This window comes from Pelodiscus sinensis, chromosome 28 (assembly GCF_052426305.1).
Source record: "Pelodiscus sinensis isolate ZL-2025 chromosome 28, ASM5242630v1, whole genome shotgun sequence".
Lineage (NCBI taxonomy): Eukaryota > Metazoa > Chordata > Testudines > Trionychidae > Pelodiscus > Pelodiscus sinensis.
Genome location: NC_143079.1, coordinates 8,011,011 through 8,031,178, shown reverse-complemented (window position 1 = coordinate 8,031,178; position 20,168 = coordinate 8,011,011). Strand labels below are relative to the sequence as shown.

The 20,168-nt window shown below is 45.1% G+C and overlaps 1 protein-coding gene across 1 annotated transcript; it reads right to left on the bottom strand.

The window, feature by feature from the left end:
- Positions 1-4,079: 4,079 nt before the first annotated feature.
- Positions 4,080-10,621, bottom strand: NEFM (neurofilament medium chain). Its single transcript, XM_014569064.4, has 3 exons — positions 9,322-10,621; positions 7,951-8,075; positions 4,080-5,963 (listed from the first exon to the last, which is right to left on the bottom strand). The coding sequence occupies exons 1-3, from the start codon at positions 10,381-10,383 to the stop codon at positions 4,622-4,624; spliced, it is 2,529 nt and encodes an 842-aa protein (XP_014424550.3). The 5' UTR covers positions 10,384-10,621; the 3' UTR covers positions 4,080-4,621.
- Positions 10,622-20,168: the final 9,547 nt, after the last annotated feature.

The window sequence follows — 20,168 nt, the reverse complement described above, 5'->3', positions numbered from 1 at the left end:
TTCCTAGGCTCCAGCATGGGGCCAAAGAGGTAGGGTTTGGGATGTGGGAGGGAGACTGGAACAAGGGGCTTAAGTGTGGGAGGGAGAGCGGGCTCCAATTGGGTCTTCAGGCTGAGGGGTGGGACTGGGGATAAAGGGTGCAGGGTGCAGGAGGGGGCTCCAGGCTGGAGCCAAGCAGTTTGGGATGTAGGAGTAAGCTCAGGGCAAGGGGGTTGGAGTGTGAGTGCAGAGTGTGGGCAGGAGTTAGGGTGCTGTGGTGGCCTCAGGGCTGGACATGGAGGCTCTGGGAGGGAGTTTGGGTGGGGGTTGGGGCTCAGGGCTGAGGCAGGAGGTCGGGGTGCAGGGCGCTTACCTCAGGTGGCTGCTGGTCCGAGGTGCAGCAGGACTAAGACAGGTTTCCTGCTTGCCCTGGCCCCACACCACTCTTGGAAGCTGCTGGCATGTCCCTGCAGCCCTGAGAGGCAGGTGGCTCTGCATGGTGCCCTTTCTTATAGGTGCCACCCTTGCAGCTCCCATTGGCCATGGTTTCTGGCCAATAGGAGCTGTGGGGGCCTCCCTTGCAGGCCAGGACAGCTTGAGGAGCTTCCGTGATTGCCACCAGCCAGTGCTCACAGCGACAAGCCAGCAGGGTATGCACGTGGGGTGAAGGCTCTGTGCCAGGAGCCCGATGAAATTAAGCAGGGGGCTGAAGGTTCCCCACCCCTGCCCAAGACTGAGAGTGGAAGACTGCAGGGCCTTCTGAATTTCACAAAGTCTGTGGTTTCTCAGAGACCTTTAGATGGATAGCACTGTGGGCAAGGCACATGCTGTGTCCATCCAGCTCAGCATCCCATCTTCTGAGAGCCACCAACACCAAGTGCTCCACAGGTAATTAACAACATTAAACCAACCAAACTACTACTCCCTATTAAATTCATTGGGTGACTCCTAGTTCTTGTGTTACCAGGTGTACATAACATTTCCATGTTCACTTTCTCCATACCAGTCAAGATTTTATAGACCCCATCATACCCCCTTTGGTCATTTCTTTTCCAAGACGAAAAGTCCCAGTCTTTTTAATCTCTCCTTGTACAGAAGTTGTTTTATATCCCTAATGATTTTGTTGCCCTTCACGGTAGCTTTCCTAATTCCAGTAAATCTTTATAGAGATTGGGTGATCAAACTTGCATGCGTATTCCAGATTTGAGTGTAATGTGCGTTTCTATAGAGGCATCATGGTATTTTGTGTTTTATTATATTCCTAGTGGTTCCTAACATTAGCTTTTTTGACTGTCGCTGCACATTGAGTGGATTTTTTCAGAGAACTATCCACAATGGCCCGAAGATCTCTTTCTTGAGTATTAATCATTAAGTTAGACTCCATCATTTTGTAGGCATGTTTTCTAATGTACATTATGTTGTATTTATCAACACTGAATTTCACCTGCCATTTTGTTGCTCAGCCCCTCAGGTGTGTGAGAGCCTTTTGCAGTCTGCTTTGAACTTAACTATCTTGTGTAATTTTGTATCATCTGCAAATTTCATTATTTCATTGTGTGTACCCCTTCTTTTAGATTGTCTATGACTATGTTGACCAATACTGACCTCCAGGGGACACCGCTGTTTACCGTCCTCTCTCAATTCTGAAAACTGACAAATTATTCCTGCTCTTTGTTTCTCTTTTAACCAGTTACTGATCCAGAAAAGGCCCTTCCCTCTGATCCCATGACTGCTTTCTTTCTTTAAGAGCCTTTGGTGAGGGACCTTGTAAAAGGCTTTCTAAAAAAATAAGCTATAGTCACTGGATCATACTTGGAAGTTAAATATCACTGCATACCATTCTTCATTCTGATTGACTTAAAGGACAGAACTGTGTGGTTCTGTTAGTTGGTATATTATGCATAAAAGTGGAATTTTATATATATGAACAGCACAAGGGTGTTCGTTAAGGCAATATATAGAGAGAGAAATCTTTTATGAATGAACTGGCTATAGAGATGCTGCCATTTAATTTGCTATTTTTTGCTTTAATTAAACATCAGCCATCCAGCAATCAGTTGAGGATAGATTTCATTAATGATAATAACGGGAGAAACATTCATTATTTTTCTACACAAAAGGGGCTTCAATTTATTTGAAAAGTTTTCTCCACTGTAGACATTTTACATTTCCTTTAGCTATGAACACACACATCTCCTTCAATTAAACAACTATTTGTATTTCAATGATTGATGAGTTAAGAATCACCCCCCCCCCAGAAGATATTAAGCAAATTCACTGATTTTTGAGCAGGACTACATTTAGCCAATGAAAATCAGGATGCTTCTAATTCTGAGTACAGACAGCTAAAAAGTATTGGCAATTCTTTTCAATGGCAGTATTGTACATCTTCTATTTAACTGATGTACTAAGGTAATAGGAAGCAAGTAGTACTTATTTGAACTTCTATAACATTAATTAGACTCATATGATTTATCTTATAATAGGTCATATTTGGTCTAATATTCTGTTGGAATAAATTTGAGGTTCTCCACTGACTTCAATAGAGCTATGATGATTTACACCAAATGAGCATTTTTATTTGTGATTTTTTAGATCTCGTTTTATTGATTAAACTTTAGTAAATGATAGACTTGATTCTCCACAGTCTTGCACATTGTGTAGTCATTTGAGTGCTACAGTAATACAAACACCAATTTACGTGTGTGAAAAACAGGTGTAAAATCAGAGTGGACATGTTCCTGTCCACTTTATCCAAATCTCTTTGATCACACAAGACAGAAGCCCCAGGAGACTCAAGTCCCATTCATATTGCTCTTTTCTTCTTTGTGTTTTATTGTGTGTTATAACTTTTATTTTCGATATAGGTTGGAATTCACAGAGCCATTGCTCCTAGTCAGTTTAATGGTTGCCTTTAATGGAATCTGATTTAGGCCAATGTGGAGCACTTTGGAAAATTGCATCCTTTGTTCTCATTTCAGTGGGATGAAATTGAGGTTTCTTTTCGGTTTTCTGACTGACTCATAAGATGATGTAATTGGACAGTAGACAACTGGAGCTGTGTGCCTGGAATAATCTCATGACTATAATTTTTAAAAAATGAACAACTATTTTAAAAGCTATCAATGATCTTTAATGTAAACATTGCCTGTACGGCAGTTTTCTCTGAGTATAGTTATTCTTAATTTTTGATCTGTGTAATGGTGTTTTGCATTGACAATGAAGGGTCTTGGGGATGAGTTGGGGAGCAGATGCTTATAGGGATTTGGTCCTGGAGGTCTCCTGGAGGCTAGAGCAGTAGCCATCAGCAGTCACTGACTTTTGATGGGTATATGGAGACCTTTGTGAAATGGATTTATGGTTCCCAGCCCACTTACTAATGGACAGACACCTCTATCCAAAACCCATCACAATCCCAGCTGGCTGATTTGGTGACAGTGTCAATTAACGTCAAGGACTGTATGGCCCCGAGAGTTTCTTCCATCCCTAGGGTGGTGCCTACAGCCAGGGATAGAGTATGTGTGGGAAACTCAAATTACTCCTACTCCTGCTTTAAAACATCAAATCTTGTCCCCGCTACTCACCCAAATGGTTCTATGTGGTGACTGGAACAATACACAAGTTTGCAGGATGTGACCCAACTGAAACCTTTGCTTTGTAGGGCTGTGAATTTGGACCCTTTTGCAAACATGTGAGTTCCAATCCAACACCCCCTGAATTTCAATAGAAATATTCCAATGGACATTGGATCAAACTGTTAAAGGAAAGAAGCTCAGAAACCTTCATATTCTTTTGCAAATCTCTTTCCATTTCCCCACCCCTGGGAGACAGCTTAGAAAAAAAGGCATGTTGCAGATGAACAAATATTCCGTTGTTTGACATTGTTTCTGTAAAATTACAAGTAATTTGTTCACTCAAAAATTGCATTTTTTTCTAAGCTCTCTCTCCATGGTTGAGAAATGCAAAGAGGATTGCAAAAAGGGGAAGCAATTTGTATATGGAAGCTAATTTGCTATTAATTCTGAATAATTTATATATATAAAAAAACCTGGGGAGAGATTAAACTCATTAGAGAAACTCCACAGAATAAGACATGTTTCCAATATGACCTTTATTGAGCAAGTACTGCTGTGACGGTTCTACATCGAACAACAAAAGGTTGCATACTGTGAATGTCAACTAGGTTCTCCCATGAACAAAAGTCCATCTTAATTGCACCAGTGAGGTAAACATAATTATTCATAAGTAGCTTTTTTTAAGGCTAGGAGAAATCTGGTTTTTTTCATGATTGTTTTTTTTTCTGTTTGTTTTTGGCTCAGTTGGTTCTTTGCATAATACCTCTTAAGACGTTCCTCAGATGTGTTCCTCCGACAGTTTAGGGAATTCAAAAGCTTCCTTTCCTCATGCATTTTATTTATTTATGTATGTTATTCCCCAAGTTCTGTGGAGGGAGTACATCTTGAGCTGGCATGCATTTCCCCCCAAAATTGCACACACAAAAAAGTAAAATATAGTGTGTCTGGAGACTCCATGAGAGAACCTGTTTTGCTTTAAAGCTGTCACTCACATGCATTTTGCAGCTGTCATATGGCTTAACCTTTTTCACCGACCCAACTTCTTTTGATTTTTGTAATAACTATTTTTAATCGCTACCTTTTACTTCTTTTATAACAGCATGTGAAGTGACTTTCTCAACCTTCTTGGTGGACACTAGTTTCTCTTCAAAAGATTCCTCGTGTTCCTCTACCTTTTGGGTGACCGTCACAGACTTGGTGATGTATTTGGTCGTACTGTCCCCGTCGTCGCTAGTGATTTTTTCCACCTTTTTGGTTACCACAACTTTCTCTTCAGCCTTTCCTTTCTTCTCTTCGGATGGGCTCACATCCAGGCCATTGGTGACCACACCCTTGTCTTCCCCTTCAACTTCTTTTTCTTTGGATTTCTCCTCCTCCTTGTCATCCACCTCCCCGTTCACTGCAATGTCTTCTTTCATGGATTCCTTGGAGGTCTGGTCACTTTCTTTTCCTTTACTGCCTTCGTCCTTCACTTTGGACTCTTTCTCTACGCTGACTTTTGTTACCTTTGTGACAGAGATGGTCTCTTCCACCACTGCCTTTTCTTCTTTCACTGGGGATCCCGCCTTCTCTGGAGACCCCGCCTTCTCTGGAGACCCCGCCTTCTCTGGAGACCCCGCCTTCTTCTCTTCCTTTGTTTCCTCCTCTTTACCTCCCGTCTCCACTTTCTCTTCTTCACTTTCTCCTCCTTCAGCTTCTTCTGATTCCTTCTGCTCTTCTTTGGCTTCTTCCGCTGCAGGAGATTTAGGTGGCGATTTTGCTAGAGGTGTTTTCAGTTTTTCCACCTTCTCTTCCACTGCAGCCTCCTCAACTTCTTCCTCGGCCTCTTCCTCACTCTTTCCTTCAGGTTCCTTTTCTTTCTTGGTCTCAGCCTCAGCTTTTTCTCCCTCAGCTTCAGCCTCACCTTCTTCTTCTCCCTCTTCCTGCTCAGCATCCTCACCCGCTTCTTCTGCTTCTTCCTTTTCAGAACCTCCTTCTTCTGCTGCATCAGATTTTGCAGCTTCCTCCTCTTCCTCCTCTTCTTCTGCTTTCTCTTCTTCTTCTTCTTCTTCTTCTTCAGCTTTGGGTGCAGCTGCTTTCATGGGCGCTTTCTTCTCAGCTACAATCTCCTCTTCCACGGCTTCTTCCTCTTCGGCTTCTTCTTCCTTCTTCTGTTCTTCCTTCCTTGCCAGTTCTTCTGCAATGGCTGCCAAGGCATCATCCATTTCTGACTTCTCATCCTCCACTTTTGTCTCTTCGATGATTTCTTCTACAAATTTGTGCTGGACCTTTAGCTTTGGCGGCTCCGCTTTGGATTTCTGTATTTTACTAGATGATATTGTGACTGTGGGTTGCCTGTGTGTAAATGTGGGACCAGTAATGCTTCCCGAGAAGGCACTGAATCTCGTCTCTTCACCCTCTAGTAGTTTCCTATGGAAATAAAGAGAGGGGGAAGTTAGCATGGAAAATAGCTACAGTGTTGCAGAGAAAGAGAAAGCACATTCCACCTGCTTGAAACACCTAACCATGGAGAAATTTTTCCATGATCATTGGACATCTATCCATTGACTTCAATAGGATTTGGATCAGGCATCTTATCATAGAATCCTAAGGTTGGAAGAGACCTCAGGAGGTCAAAGAGTCCCCCTGCCCAAGGCAGGACCAACCCCAACAAAATCATCCCAGCCAGGGCTTTGTCAAGATGGGACTTAAAAACCTCTAAGGGAACCCATTCCAGTGCTTCAGCACCCTCCTAGGGGAAAAAAATTCCTAATATCCTCTCCGACTGCAACTTGAGATCTTTGCTCCTCATTCTGTCATCTGTCACCTCTGAGAACAGCCTCTCTCCATCCTCTTTGGTACCCCTCCCTTCAGGTAGTTGAAGGCTGCTATCAAATCCCCCCTCACTCATCTCTTCTGTAGACTAAATAAGACAGAAGTCCTCCAGTCCCCCAGACTCTCCTCATAAGTCATGTACTCCAGCCCCCTCTTGCCCCTTACTGTAATATCTGGTGCCGAATGCTTTCCTTAGCTCAATTTATATCTGCGGATTGTTATTGCTTGATCATAAAGATTTTTGCTTAGTAAAAACTTATCATGAAAATGCATCAGCCACATTGCCAGACTGGTGTGAATCAGCATAGGTCAGAACATAGTCATTCACTTCAGTGTGGTCTTGCTGATTTACTCCAGCTGAGGATAGGGCTGTGTTCCCTGTCAGCGATGCGCTTGTGCGGACACTCGGGAGAGATTTCAGTGCTGCCCAGCGGATTAGTGCCCACTGCTAGGTTTGTATTCTTCTTGGTGGTGTGCACTTGCATATGCCTCGGTGCACATAATAAAATGTATTCTACATGCGGACTGAAAAAATCTCCACATGGATGGGAAAGATTAGAGGGAACATTTGGCCCTATAGGCTTAAAATATAAATATTATGGCTTGGACTGTTAAAACCAATTAGGGCATTTGAATCCCCATTTCTCATTTATCTCAGCATTCAAATCCTTTATGATTTGAAACTCAGCCATAATATTATGCACCAGATTTAAACTATGTTAACCATGGCAATAAAATATCTATTCTCTCTATGCATATCTGATCACAGTCCTTGCACTTCGCAGGGTGCTAAAGATGTCTGCTTCCCAATCATCTGTTTTGATGTTATTTATATTCAGAAATGCATTTTTGCATCTAATCCTCTGACCCCAAAAAATCAGTGCTTTCATGTTTCATTTTGAAGCTGATATTGCAGTCATATATTTATATATGAAGCGACCTTGTTTAAAAAATAAATAGGCAAAAAAAAAAAAAGTTACAAAACCAATGCCAAAGAAGCTAGAAACATCCTGCCAGATGATGGCTATAGCAGGTACATCTCTGCTCCAGGATTCCTTCGCGAAGGATCTGAAGGAAAGTTAAGGAAGAAGAGTTGAAGTGCAGATTAACAGTGCTCATTTGATACAAACCATATCCTAAAATAACAAGAGGGATTAAAACAATGCACGATATTGGTGCACCATGTTCGAAGAGAAGGGAAATAAAACAATGATAGATTAAAAACTGTCACCTGCATCCTGCTTTTGCAACCAAACAAGCGCAGAGTGCTGCATTATGAAAGCATTGCACTGCAGTCTAATGGCTCTAGCCCATTCCCAGGGAAGTTAACGGGAGTTTTGTTACTGACTTTCACAGAGCAGAATTAACTCCGAAAAATTTCTTATTGCTTAGGGGTCTTGAATTTTCACAAATCTGAAAAGAGGGCTAATAATTTGGCCAAATGTCTATTCCTGCATTTGTTTGAGGCTTAAAGGAAAATTGTTGCCAATCATAAAAGCAGTTGGGGCAGAGGTTGGTTGGAACCAGCAGCACCTGCAGTGCAGTTAGTATTCCAGACACATCCACGGCATTCCTATGGTACCTGTATGCAGCAATTTCAATATCCAGAGCCATCTTGACATTGAGGAGATCCTGGTATTCCCTCAAATGACGCGCCATTTCCCATTTTGTACCCCGCAGCTCGTTTTCCAACTGCTGAATCGTGTCCTGCAACAGACACAGAAAATCCCCGCGTCATTAGGACATTCACAACCAGAAAGCATCTTTGCCCGGATAACAGTCTGAACTCTCAACGGCAGCACTGGAAAAGTTCTGCATGGAAGCCGGTTAAAAGCCCGCTCTGAAACCCAAGGGCAAAGAAGGGGATAGAGGGCAAAAGGAGGCTGATCATGGCCTCATTGTCTTATTATTTCGCAAATAATGGTGCCTGGCATTAATGCATTTGGGGCCTGATTCTGCAGTCCTTACTCAGGCAAAATGCCTTTTGATGGAGTATTACCCCGGTAAAGACTGCGGGTTAGCCCTTTTGACTCCCCCCCTCCCCAACTATTTTAAGATATTTATGAGCTATCAGCAATCTACTGGAAAGAGTTAAAAGCTTTGTTAAAACGTTTAGAAAAGCCTTTTTAAACCTTGGCTCAGGCTAGTCTCTTCTCCCCAACAGCAAACTGTAGGCTATATATTTGCAAATTGTTACAAATATAGAGGATACTAGAACACTAGATCTGCAGGGGACCTGCAGGCAGGTCTCCAATGATGAAGCTTCCACAACCCCCCCTAGGCAATTCATTCCAGTGTTTAACTACCCTGACAGTCAGGAAGTTTTTCCTAATGTCCTAAACCTCCCTTGTTGCTGTTTAAGCCCATTGCTTCTTGTCCTATCCTCAGAAGTCAGGGGGAGCAATTTTCCTCCTTCCTTGTAACATCTCAGGTCCTCTGCTTCTGTCTTTAGACTGTAGTTAAAGGTTTGCGTAGTAAACCGAAGTGGGGAATGGAGGGCGTATGCTAACGGTGAAACGGATCGAACCAGAACTGTTGTAAATATTAAAAATGCGCCTTGTAAAGAGGTACTGGGGCCTCCCCGATTGCCAGCGAACCGAGCCAAAGTTTTCAGGCAAAGCTCAACGATTAGACGTTGGGCTGCATTGCGCCAGCTCTGTTTTTGCATCCATGCCAATTTTGCACAGGAGACGTGTGTGTGTGTGTGTGTGTGTGTGTGTGTGTGTGTGGTGGGGAGGGTTAAAACTTTTTTTTGCATCTTTGCGGGTGTTTCCCCCCGCCGCCCCCCCGCATCATTTGCACACCCGCGGTAACTCCTCGCCCGCGCGTCTGCCCCGCGCGCGTTCGCTCCGCAGCGCGCAAGTTCCTGCTGCATTTTTGGGGGAGGGAAGGGGGAGAGGGGGTTGGGGCTGCGCAACCCCACAATCTCCTGGCGCCCCAGCCCGGCCCTTACCTGGTAGGTGGTAAGATCATGGTTGTGGCGCTCCTCGATGTCGTTCAGCTGCCGCTCCAGGGACTCCTTGGTGCCCCGCACCGACTCCAGCTCCACGCTCTTGGACTGCAGCTGCCGGCGGTACTCGGCGATCTCCTCCTTGGCCGTGCGGATGGCCTCTTTGTTCTGCTCCGCCGCCTCGGTGAGCTTGGCATAGCGGCACCGGAACCACTCCTCGGCCTGGTGCATGTTCTGGTCGGAGTGGCACTCCAGCTGGCTGCGGATCTCCTTGAGCGCGGCGGTGAGGTCGGTCTTCAGGTAGTCCTTCCTCTCCACCGTGACATGGGACGCCTGGATCTGGGCCAGCAGCTCGGCCACCTCCTCCTCGTGGTTGCCCCGCAGGAAGGCCACCTCGTCCTGCAGCGACTGCACCTTCTTGTCCAGCTCCACCTTGACCATGGAGGCCTCCTCGATGTCCTTGCGCAGAGCGCGGATGGTGGCCTCGGTCTCCTCGTGCAGGCGGGCCTCCTCCTCGAAGCGCTCCTTCAGCCGCTGGATGTCCTCCTCCACGTGCTCCGAGTCCAGCTGGACCTGCGCCTTCTCGTGGTTCACCAGCTCCAGCGTCCCGCGCAGCTCCCGCAGCTCCTGCTCGTAGGCGTCGCCCAGCTGCGAGCGCCCGGCTTGCTTCTGGCGCAGCGCCGCGATCTCCGCCTCCAGCGCCTTGTTCTGCTGCTCCAGGCCGTGCACCTTCTCGATGTAGCCGGCGAAGCGGTCGTTCAGCCCCTGCAGCTGCTCCTTCTCGTTGGAGCGGCTCAGCTTGAAGTCGCCGCCGCCGTTGAGCAGCGAGGACTGGCTGAGGTCCAGGCTCTCCGAGGAGCTCAGCACGGTGGAGCCATAGGAGAGCCGCGGCGCGCCCAGCGTGGCGCGCTTGTACGAGGAGGAGACGGTGCTCGGAGAGCCCCGGGACCAGGACTGCGACCTGAAGCCGCTGGACGGGGAGGCGCTGGCCCGGGTGTAGGTGGCCCGGCTCTCGGTCACCCTCCGGTAGGAGGGGTTGCCGAGCGTTTCCAGGGTGTAGCTCATCTTGGAAGACTTGGGGATGTGTGCGGCTTTCACAGCGCGGCTCCTGCCTCCGCCCGCGCCTTATATACCGATGCTGGCCGGCAGCAGCCGGGGCTGCTGCAGCCACATGCTCCGGGGGGGCGGGCCAGAGAGCTCCACGTGGCCGCGAGAGGCGCCACAGCCAGCACCGGGGCCCTCCCCCCGGCTGCTGCCCCCGCCCACCTGCTCAGCCAGCGCTTCTTCCAGGCTCTCGCTCTCCCCCCTCCCCGTCTCCTCCCCTGCCCTCTGCTTCTTTTTTTCTCTTCTTCTCTCCCCTCCCCCTTCTCTCCTCCCCTGCCCTCTGCTTTTTTCTTTCGCTTCTCCCCTCCCCTCCCCTCCCCTCCCCTCCCCTCCCCTCCCTCTTTCTTTCTTTCTTTCTTTCTTTCTTTCTTTCTTTCTTTCTTTCTTTCTTTCTTTCTTTCTTTCTTTCTTTCTTTCTTTCTTTCTTTCTTTCTTTCTTTCTTTCTTTCTTTCTTTCTTTCTTTCTTTCTTCCTTCCTTCCTTCCTCTAACCCCCTTCTCTTCCCCCTTCTACCCTTCCCCCATCTCCTCCATTTCTACCCCATCCCTTTTCGCTTCCCCTCTCTTCCTATCTGCCCTCCCCATCCTCGCCCCCCCCTTCCTCTCATCTCCTTCCTCCCCCTCCCTCCTCGCTGCCACCGACCGTATGGAGCAAAGCACAATGGAGCAGGGCCAATTCACTCCCTGCAAGAGCCCAGCGGTCAGCCCGCTCTCTAGGGAGGTGGGGGTGGGGGTGCCGGGTGTCTCCAGGGGGGATCCGGGCAGGCTTTCCGCGCTAGATGTAGGGCAGCGCCCACTGAACACGCTGGGGAGGCAGGTAAGGTCTGTGTGTGTGTCGGGGGGTGCAGGAGCGAGCGAGCCATGGCGGCTTCAGCACCAAGGCCAGCGACACGGGCGGCTGGGGCCCGGCTGGCAGAGGGCAGCCCTGCAGAATCCAACCCCACGTCTCCGGCTGGTTGGTCTGGGGCTGTGATTCCCCCTCCCCCATCCCCAATAGCTAGACCACAGCCCGGCTGGCATGCGGCGTGTCTCCAGCAAGCAGCGAGCGAGCGGGGAGCCGGGGCTCCATCTGCAATGCAGAGCAGCAGAAAGGCTCCGAGAGGGACCCGGACACCCCTCCTGAACCCGTTGCCTTTAACACACAGTGCCAGGAATTGCTGCCCAGATGAATCACGGGGAGCAGAGAGGAGAGGGGGTGAAAGAAATCACAGCCCCCCCCCAGCAAAGATCTGACACCTGAAGGTCAACAATGCCCTGGGAAATAAAGCACAGGGTTGGGGGATAGATAGGAAAATGGGGGAGGGGTCTGCTGTGTGCTACCCGAAAGCACCAGCAGTGGCTTCCGATTATTAGGGATAAATAATAATAATAAAAAAAGCAGAAACGTGAAATTCTACAGAAGAAAGTTGATTGCATTTTAGCATGTAACAATTGCAGGGATAGGACATCCCCATTGTAATTGGTGCAGGTAAACAAGACTTTTTGAAAATTCCCTTGAATCTAAAGTCTTTTATTGCTCATTTCCTGGCTCTTGGCTTCTTCCTTCCTTCCTTCCTTCCTTCCTTCCTTCCTTCCTTCCATCCATCCATCTATCTATCTATCTATCTATCTATCTATCTATCTATCTATCTATCTATCTATCTATCTATCTATCTATCTATCTATCTATCTATCTATCTATCTATCTATCTATGCCAGGTTGTATTTTCTCTTTGAAGACTTGTGAACACTTATGCTTTGGTGGCACAGTGTAATTTTTGATGAGTACATGGTGGTGACTTTGCATTCTTGGATGTAGCAGGGGTACACAGGCAATTAAACAGTTAATTACAGGTCTAAATCATTGCTGATGCAGAATAAAAAGAACCTATGATTCCTGCATTCCTTCCTTATGATAGGCCTGTTTCTAGTCAGAAATCTATGTTCACTGATTATCTTATTTTTAGCCCTGTGTAGGAAATAATATTTAAAATGCTGCAGCAGTTCTTCACTGTGTACAGCTAAAAAAAGTCTGAGGGACAGGGTTAAACTTTCAAACCACATGGAACACTGTACCACAGTTTGCTCATTAATATGATGCTGTCATAGGACTGCAGTACTGCAGTCATTGGAGAAAGGAAGTCAGAATTATCCAAGGTATCTGCTGAATTGCATTTGCAAATAGAATTGTTAGAGCCACAGTTTAACCTATTTGGAGTTGTATTGGACTGGTGTAGGGAGAAGGTTTTAGTGAAATTGAAGCAATCAAGGATTCTAAACACATTCTATTAATTTTGCTAATAGTTTTTTTCCAGAACGGGGGAAAAGAACACAGCAGGAAGTCAAGAAAATACTATTAACAAAGATATTGTATTTTATTAACTTTCAGGATAAAATATGTGTTATGATCTGGGTTATTGCTATTTCCCCCTTTGATTAAAGACTGTGGAAAAAACAGAACATGTTCATCTTGTATCATTCCCAGGGAGAACTTACTGTAAAAGAAAACATATGTTTAACACAGTTTCCTGAGACTTGTATTATTCTTTTAATGTTCTGAAAACAAGTTAGTTGTGCTTAAAGACAATTCAAAGAAGAGCCATATTTGCTGTTGCAATAAAATCCCTTTGCATTAAATATGTTAATGCATACATTATTCATAATCCAATTGTTTCGTATGCAAAACACATTGCTACTGTATAATCAAGTGCTAATATAGTTTGACTTACTAATTGAATACTTAACTCAGGCAACATAAAGTATAAAATACAGTAATTATCAAAGTATATATTGATTACCTTTTAAAAACAGAATATTTATGACAAAAAAAGATGTACACACAAAAACTTTTACATGTCTTTATGAAATCACTTTACAGAAAGAGGTTTTTTTTTTAAAAAAAAAATCTTTATTCTGGTAACATTCACTTCAGATCCATAATAATGTTTATGTAGACAAAACCAATGCTACATTTTTATGAAGGTGATACGGAGGTTAGAATGAGTCAGCAAAACCAATCTTTAAAACATTGCATTTTTTAGCAATTAATTCCTTTCAGCCTGGTGTCCATATCTGCTTTAGGCTTCTTTGAGATCAAGATAACTGTTTCTAAATAAGGAGAACTTCTTGTTTCAGAGTTTAACACCCAAGTATTGTTACTTTTGAGCAAAGAGCACCATAATGCCTCACCCTTTGAAGAGGACTGGGGAGAATGCTAGAAAATGCTGCCACTTATACAGTGTAGAAAAGAAAACACATTACTTTTAATCTTGATTGTGCATTCTTGGCAAACCCACTGTTAGGAGGAGAGAGAAAGCATAAGACAAGAAGACTGATTTTTTGCAACTTTCTTGTTTAAAATAAATAAACTCAAGGTATAGAATGTACAACCTTCTGAATGGTGCCCTAAAATATTCTAGCAAAATATATCATTGTAATAAAAAAACCCTTAAGAGTCTTTAAAAATGCTGGAATATGACAGGGGGGAAGATTTTATTAGATTATAGAGAGGTATTGCAGTGTATTGGATAAGACAGGTAATGCAATACTTTTGAGGGGGCTATATATAAACTAATACCCCAGTTTAGAGTCCTTTCCCCAGGAAATAAGTAATTTTTAATATAAACACATTTTATATAAATTGGGTCAGCATTGATAACATGCATGGAAGATGGAATACATTGGCTTCGGAGTCGGGGTGGGGGTGGGGGGGAGGTTGTCTTAGTAAAATCTGAACAAAGACTTCAGGATTTGGCCTTTAATGTTAGTCTTAAAACAAGGGGTCATATTCATCACTATGGAAGTCAGCAGAGCTATACCAGTTTATACCAGCTGCTGATCTGGCTCCATTGTAATTAATGTTGGGGGGGAATATGGTCTCCAGCAAATATTTTGACATTTCTCCTTTTGTCTAATTTATAATGGTCAAGGTCATCTGTTGATCCTGCAGGATGTGGGATGCTTCCTGAAAGATACTTAGGCCCCCCAGCTCTTGCTGATGTCAAGGGGGTGCTCATCATTTCAAAGGAATTGTTTGGTGCTTGAAGTACCTGGCCACCAAATGAATAAGAAATCCAATTATGCAGCCTCACATGAAGCTGCTATTAGAAGCTGTCTGCCAGCAAATAGTCTCTTTTGCCCTATCATTGTCTGCTTGGGCTCTCACAACCCCAACGATTGGGCTCTGCTTTTGGATTCATGACAGATTATCATGTACAAGTGTATAGCTCATATTCAGCACTGCTGAACCATTCGGTGCAGGGAAGGAAGAGAAGCAAAAGCAACGAGACGATGAAAAACATAGTTTAACACTCTGTCTTTCAATTTTCACCAGAGTGATGGATCAGTCTGCATCGTCTGAGCCATTTAACTTTTGAGAGGTGTTTGATAAGGTGTCAAAGAAGAAAATAGGAGTCTTTGGATGGGGAAAAAGATTTGCGTGCCTGAGAAATTCCCACGCACAATTTCCTTTCTGTTCTAATTATAGTTGCTCCAGGCAAGTCTAAAGCACAGTATCATTTCTCTGGTACTTGACTGCTTTTCAGTATTCACATACTAGCATATATACTGTATTACTTTTCATCAAATATTTCCACACATAGGCATTATTTTCTGTGTTCAGAAGTGTTTCATGTTGCTGCTGATGACCAGAAACTGTACTAAGACAGGAGTATATTCCTGAAAACCCAACCCTAAACAGAACTTGCATTCAGTATCTGAAGTTTCTTTCAGTGTGCTGCAAATCATCACAAAGCTCATTGCTGTTATCCATTTTCTAGTTTTATTTGCTTCCAGAACTGTAAAACCTGTAAGAATTTAGGTGGGCCAATTCCATTGTAAAAATAAGTAGAGAGGATTTAGATGGATATTTTTTACCATTTCATTACTAACAGTGTTTTCACAAATACAAATGCACTGCAGTGAAGTCAGATAATGACTTTAAATAGCTAAATATTAGGTTGATATTTATTTGCATTGAAGTATTATTTTCCTGTAGTAAGCTTCTCTACTGTGCTATGAAGTTTGATTTTATTCATTTGTATTTTTCAATGCTGCATTTAATCACTTTCTATGTTTGCTTCATAGTCATATACCTGCATCCATCATTTTAAAGGTGAAATCTGCATAGCTCCAGTAATGCTGGTTTACGACAGCCAAAGATCTGGCCTGGCATGGCCATTATGAATGTTCTGTATAGGAAAGGATTCATTTGGAGTTCCACCTGGTGTATATCAATTAAAGCAAATGGAGTTGTCTAAACCTCATAACACTTCTATAAGAGAACTGCTGCTCTTCCCACTTTACATATGGATACACTGAAGTGAAGAAAATGACTTGATCACAGAGATAAGGAAACAAGGTGAGCGAAGATTTTTTGTTGTTGGCTCAACTGGTGCCGGACAAGTGGTGGTGAGACAAGTTTTGGAGCTGACACAGAGCTCTTCTTCCTCCTGGCCCCTGGGGAGGCTCTGTATAAGTTGCGGCTTGTCCTTTTCTCAAACAGAAGTTGGTCCAATAGAAGGAATTAGCTGATGCAACTTTTGCCTTTCTAATATCTGGGAACCAAAATGGCTACAACAACACTGCAAAGAAGAGGTAGTCAGTGGCAGACTTGGGAACAGAACCCATATGGCCCCAGCCCTAATCTAACTGCCATGCCACACTCCCGTCTGCTAGGTGGTGCTGCCCTACCAATGTATATTGCATAAGTTACTCTGAGAGCATTCAGCAGAATGTCACAGGCTTATTATTTATATCTGATGACTGACACCTTGAACATCTTCTATATATTTGAGAGAGTTTGTTGGTCTGTGTGTGACTCTGTCCGTTCATCCAGCTCTCTGTCTGTAAAAGAATGCCTACTAAAGGGTGAGAACTAACACTGCCAAATTCAGTAGGCAGCTTCCTCTTATCATAACTTGAAGCAAGGTCAGGGTTTGGTTGTGCCAGGACAATGGGAGATGCCTGGAATGGGATTGCATCTCAGAAAACCATACAGAAAAGAGACCGATGCACGAGGCAGGTGAAAGGAGCTGGATGGGGGTGCCCCCCTCCTCCAGGACTGCTCCAGCCCCTCACCTGTCGGTACCCTTTAGGGAGGGCTGAAGCTCCCCATCCTGATACATATGGGAACATTGGTGTCTATGCCCCAGGGGAAAGTGCACAGTTTGCTGCATTCCTCACTCTGGCTGGGGAGTACAGGGGGAAGATGAACCTAATTCTGCCCCAGGTGAGGGACATGCAACCCTCCCCCGATGGAGCTGCAGTGGCCACAGAAAGACGCTTCTCACCTGGCCCCAAGCTGCTGCGGTGAGAGGTCTGGGGTTCTCCTTTGTCCCCAGGGCAGCCTGCACCCTGAACCTTCCTTCCCAGCCCTACCATTTTATTTTTCAAAAAAACAAAAATGAATTGAGTGAAGGACTCAAGCAACACTAGGTAAATCTTCCAGTAATAAACATTTCAGAGGGATTCTGTGTATCTATCCCCACGAAAGACACCCAGATGCAGGTGGTCCCGATAATCAGAAATGCTGAGTCCCCGCAACTCTATCTGATGTCAGTGGGAACCACAAATGCTAAGCGCTGCTCAAAATCAGGCCCTAAGCTGGTACTGCTCACTCCAAATCTGTCCCGTCCAGCTCATGGGCAGAGAATTGTATGTGTAAGTCAAGGCAGAACGTGATGAGCTGCATGCAGAGCATAGGCAACCTTCTCTTGCATAGACTCATAGAATACTAGAACTGGAAGGGACCTCGAGACATCATCAAGCCCAGTCCCCTGCCCTCACGGCAGGACCAAGCATTGTCTAGATCATCCCTGATAGATGCCTATCTAACCTGCTCTTAAATATCTCCAGTGATGGAGATTCCACAACCTCCATAGGCAATTTATCCCAGTGTTTAGCCACCCTGACAGTTAGGAAGTTTTTCTAATGTCCAACCTAAACCTCCCTTGTTGCAGTTTAAGCCCATTGCTTCTTGTCCTAGCCTCAGAAGCCAAGGAGAACAATTTCCGCCCCTCCTTCCTAGTGACACCCTTTTAGATACCTGAAAACTGTTATCCTGTCCCCTCTCAGTCTTCTCTTTTCCAAACTAAACAATCCCAATTCCTTCAGCCTTGCCTCATAGCTCATGTTTTCCAGACCTTTATTTATTTTTGTTGCTCTTCTCTGGACCTTCTCCCATTTCTCCACATAGTTTTTAAAATGGGCACAATACACGAACAAAAGCCCTGCTCTGTTTCTTTGTGCATTTGGAAAGGTGGGTTCAAATACTCACCAGGTCACTAGCACTCATGAGAATGGAGGGTGTTATGGTCCTTGTGGAAATCTGTGCATATCAAAAACCCACCACGCCATCTGGTGGGACTGAAAACATCTGCTCACGCAAAACTCAAGGGATGCTTCATGTTAGAGCAAAGATGTGTTGGCTGAGCTTGTGGGTCTAGGATGGAACTGTTGTGTAGATGAAACTGGCGTGGTATGGTAAGTGAGCTGTGCAGGGCCCAGAACCAGAAGTGTGGAACGAAGGAATGAGGGTTGCTACAAGAAGGAGGAAGTCTAGAACAAGACTAACACTACCGGCTGGAAATAGAAATTGAGGTAATATAGCAGAAACTTGTATATTATCCAGCTTTCTGAGATTTAATTCAGCTTAGTGCTTCTTGTCCTTTTCTGTACTGGGCAATGAATTCCACTGTCACCTACTCTTAAAGTAATAATGCTGTTAGAAATGGGAACCTGACAGAAAATGCAGTGCTGTACACAATAACCTGCCATCTGCATTCATAATAATGAATGATAGGAGTAGTGGGATGGGAGGGGGAGGCACAGAAGGGTCACGAGTTCCTATATTGATGTTCTCGGATCAATAGTTAGGAAATGGTTGAATTAGAATTTTGTGGTCCCTCGTGGAGAATTCTGCTGCTTTAGAGCTATTAAATTACCCTGTCTGCATTCAGAGGCGCTGCCCAATTGTCCTTCTGAGTCATACAGCAAGATAAACAATGCTAAGGGTCAGGTCTCAACAGCTGAGCCACATCCTAAAGGGGGGGGCAAAAAACCCCAAACCCATGTCTCCCTTAAATCTAAATGGTGTCACTGGAAAGTGAAGAAAAATCACATCTTTGTTGCCTGGGGGCTTCCAGATTATAGCAGTATGTTTAAGGGTCACTGGTCCCATTTCCTGAGTGTGCCATCAGTTGAACACAAAAGTAGCTCAAGTTGGGCGCAGTGATCTTTTTTTAGTGCTGACGCTGTCCAAAATAGCTCCTCTTTCTTCCGCGCCTCGGGAGTGGCTGTGAGGGCTTTGTAACCGCCTCTCACTAAAAGCATAGTTTTGAAATGTGGCTACAATCCATGCTCAGTAGGGTTGCTTTTCTTGCCAGTGCTGTGTACTCCACATGCTGCCGTGCTGTGAAGTTATTCCTGGAAGTGCTGCTTCTCAGACAAAATGGAGGAGAACAATTTCAAGGCCACAGAGTTGACTGCTGACATCAAACTTGCCATTGACTTCAGTGATGATTAGTGACACTATGCGCTAGCTCCCACAGGTGCCGGTGGAGAGTGAGACCCCACTGTGGAAGACAATGATCATACACTGTGAAAAGTCCTGTTCTGAAGACATTACAGGCTAAATAGCAGGGATATAGTGCTATTTCCATTTGTTTTTTTTTTTCAGATATGGCATTGAGAGAAGTGATTTTTCCTAAGTTTACACAGTCTCAAGTAGAGCCAGGAACTGAACACAGATCCCTTGAGTAGAGCTCAGGAGTTTAAACCATTAGGCCAGGGTTCTCAAAGTCTAAAGGGGGGGGGGCAAAAAAACTCATGTGTTGGGAGTGATTGCAAATTTGGCTGATGACTGCCAGTTGACCAGGGTGGAGGGGCTATCTGTTACTGGCCCCCAAGCCCCGCCCCTTCCTGGCTCCACCCTGCCCTCTTCCCTCTGCATGGCATCCCGTCGCCAGGATGCAGCTTTGAGGGGTCAATGGGGGGACCTGGTGCCCCTGTACTCTCTGCTACAGCAGGAGTCACAGGGAAGGGGAGTGCACCAGATTATAGAATCATAGAGCTGGAAGAGACCTCAGAAGGTCATCAAGTCCAGTCCTCTGCTCTAGGCAGGACCAATCCCAGGTTCCCCTGGTGATCCCTGAAGCTGCATGCTGGGGAACAAGGTGCCATGGGTGGGAGAGGGCAGGGCGATGGCAGGAAGGGGTGGGGCTAGTAAGCATTAAAAAATGGTGGTGGCCTCTTCAAGAGGCTTATCTGGCATTTTTGTTGTCTCTTCTTAATGGAAAGAAACTGAGAACTGCTAGACATCAACTTGTGACTTAGGCTGAGGCTTCCAAAGGAGCCTAAGAGAGTTAGCAGAGTGACTCTCATTGAATTTTCCAGGGGAATTCAGGCACTTTACTTCACGAGACTTCTTTGAAATTCCCAGGATCAATTTTTGGCCACCTTACTTCTTACTGATGGGCTGTGACCTACTGCTCAGGGCTAAAGGGTGACAAGTGTTCCTGGGCTTGCAACCCCGATAAACGGTCTTGGGTAAACTGGCCAAAGGGCCTTAATCCAATACACAAATGAAGAGATGAATGAAGGTGGAGGCTGAGGAGCTGTATTGCATTGACTAATGTCACCTACTCATCCCTGGTATAACTACAATGGAATCCAACCAGAGATTAAATTGGCCCAATATTTCCTAAAGCGTCTGTCTGAGGGAAGATAAACTGTTGCCCATTGCATGAGCTGAATAGGGTTGGGATTCCC

What these genes read in the sequence shown, in the direction of transcription:
- NEFM (XM_014569064.4), bottom strand. Translation starts at nt 10,383, where the DNA reads ATGAGCTACACCCTGGAAACGCTCGGCAACCCCTCCTACCGGAGGGTG. An exon ending in ATGATCTTACCACCTACCAG is followed by an intron (nt 8,076 to 9,321) that starts GTAAGGGCCGGG and finishes TGTCTGTTGCAG; the next exon opens with GACACGATTCAGCAGTTGGA. An exon ending in ATTGAAATTGCTGCATACAG is followed by an intron (nt 5,964 to 7,950) that starts GTACCATAGGAA and finishes TTATTTCCATAG; the next exon opens with GAAACTACTAGAGGGTGAAG.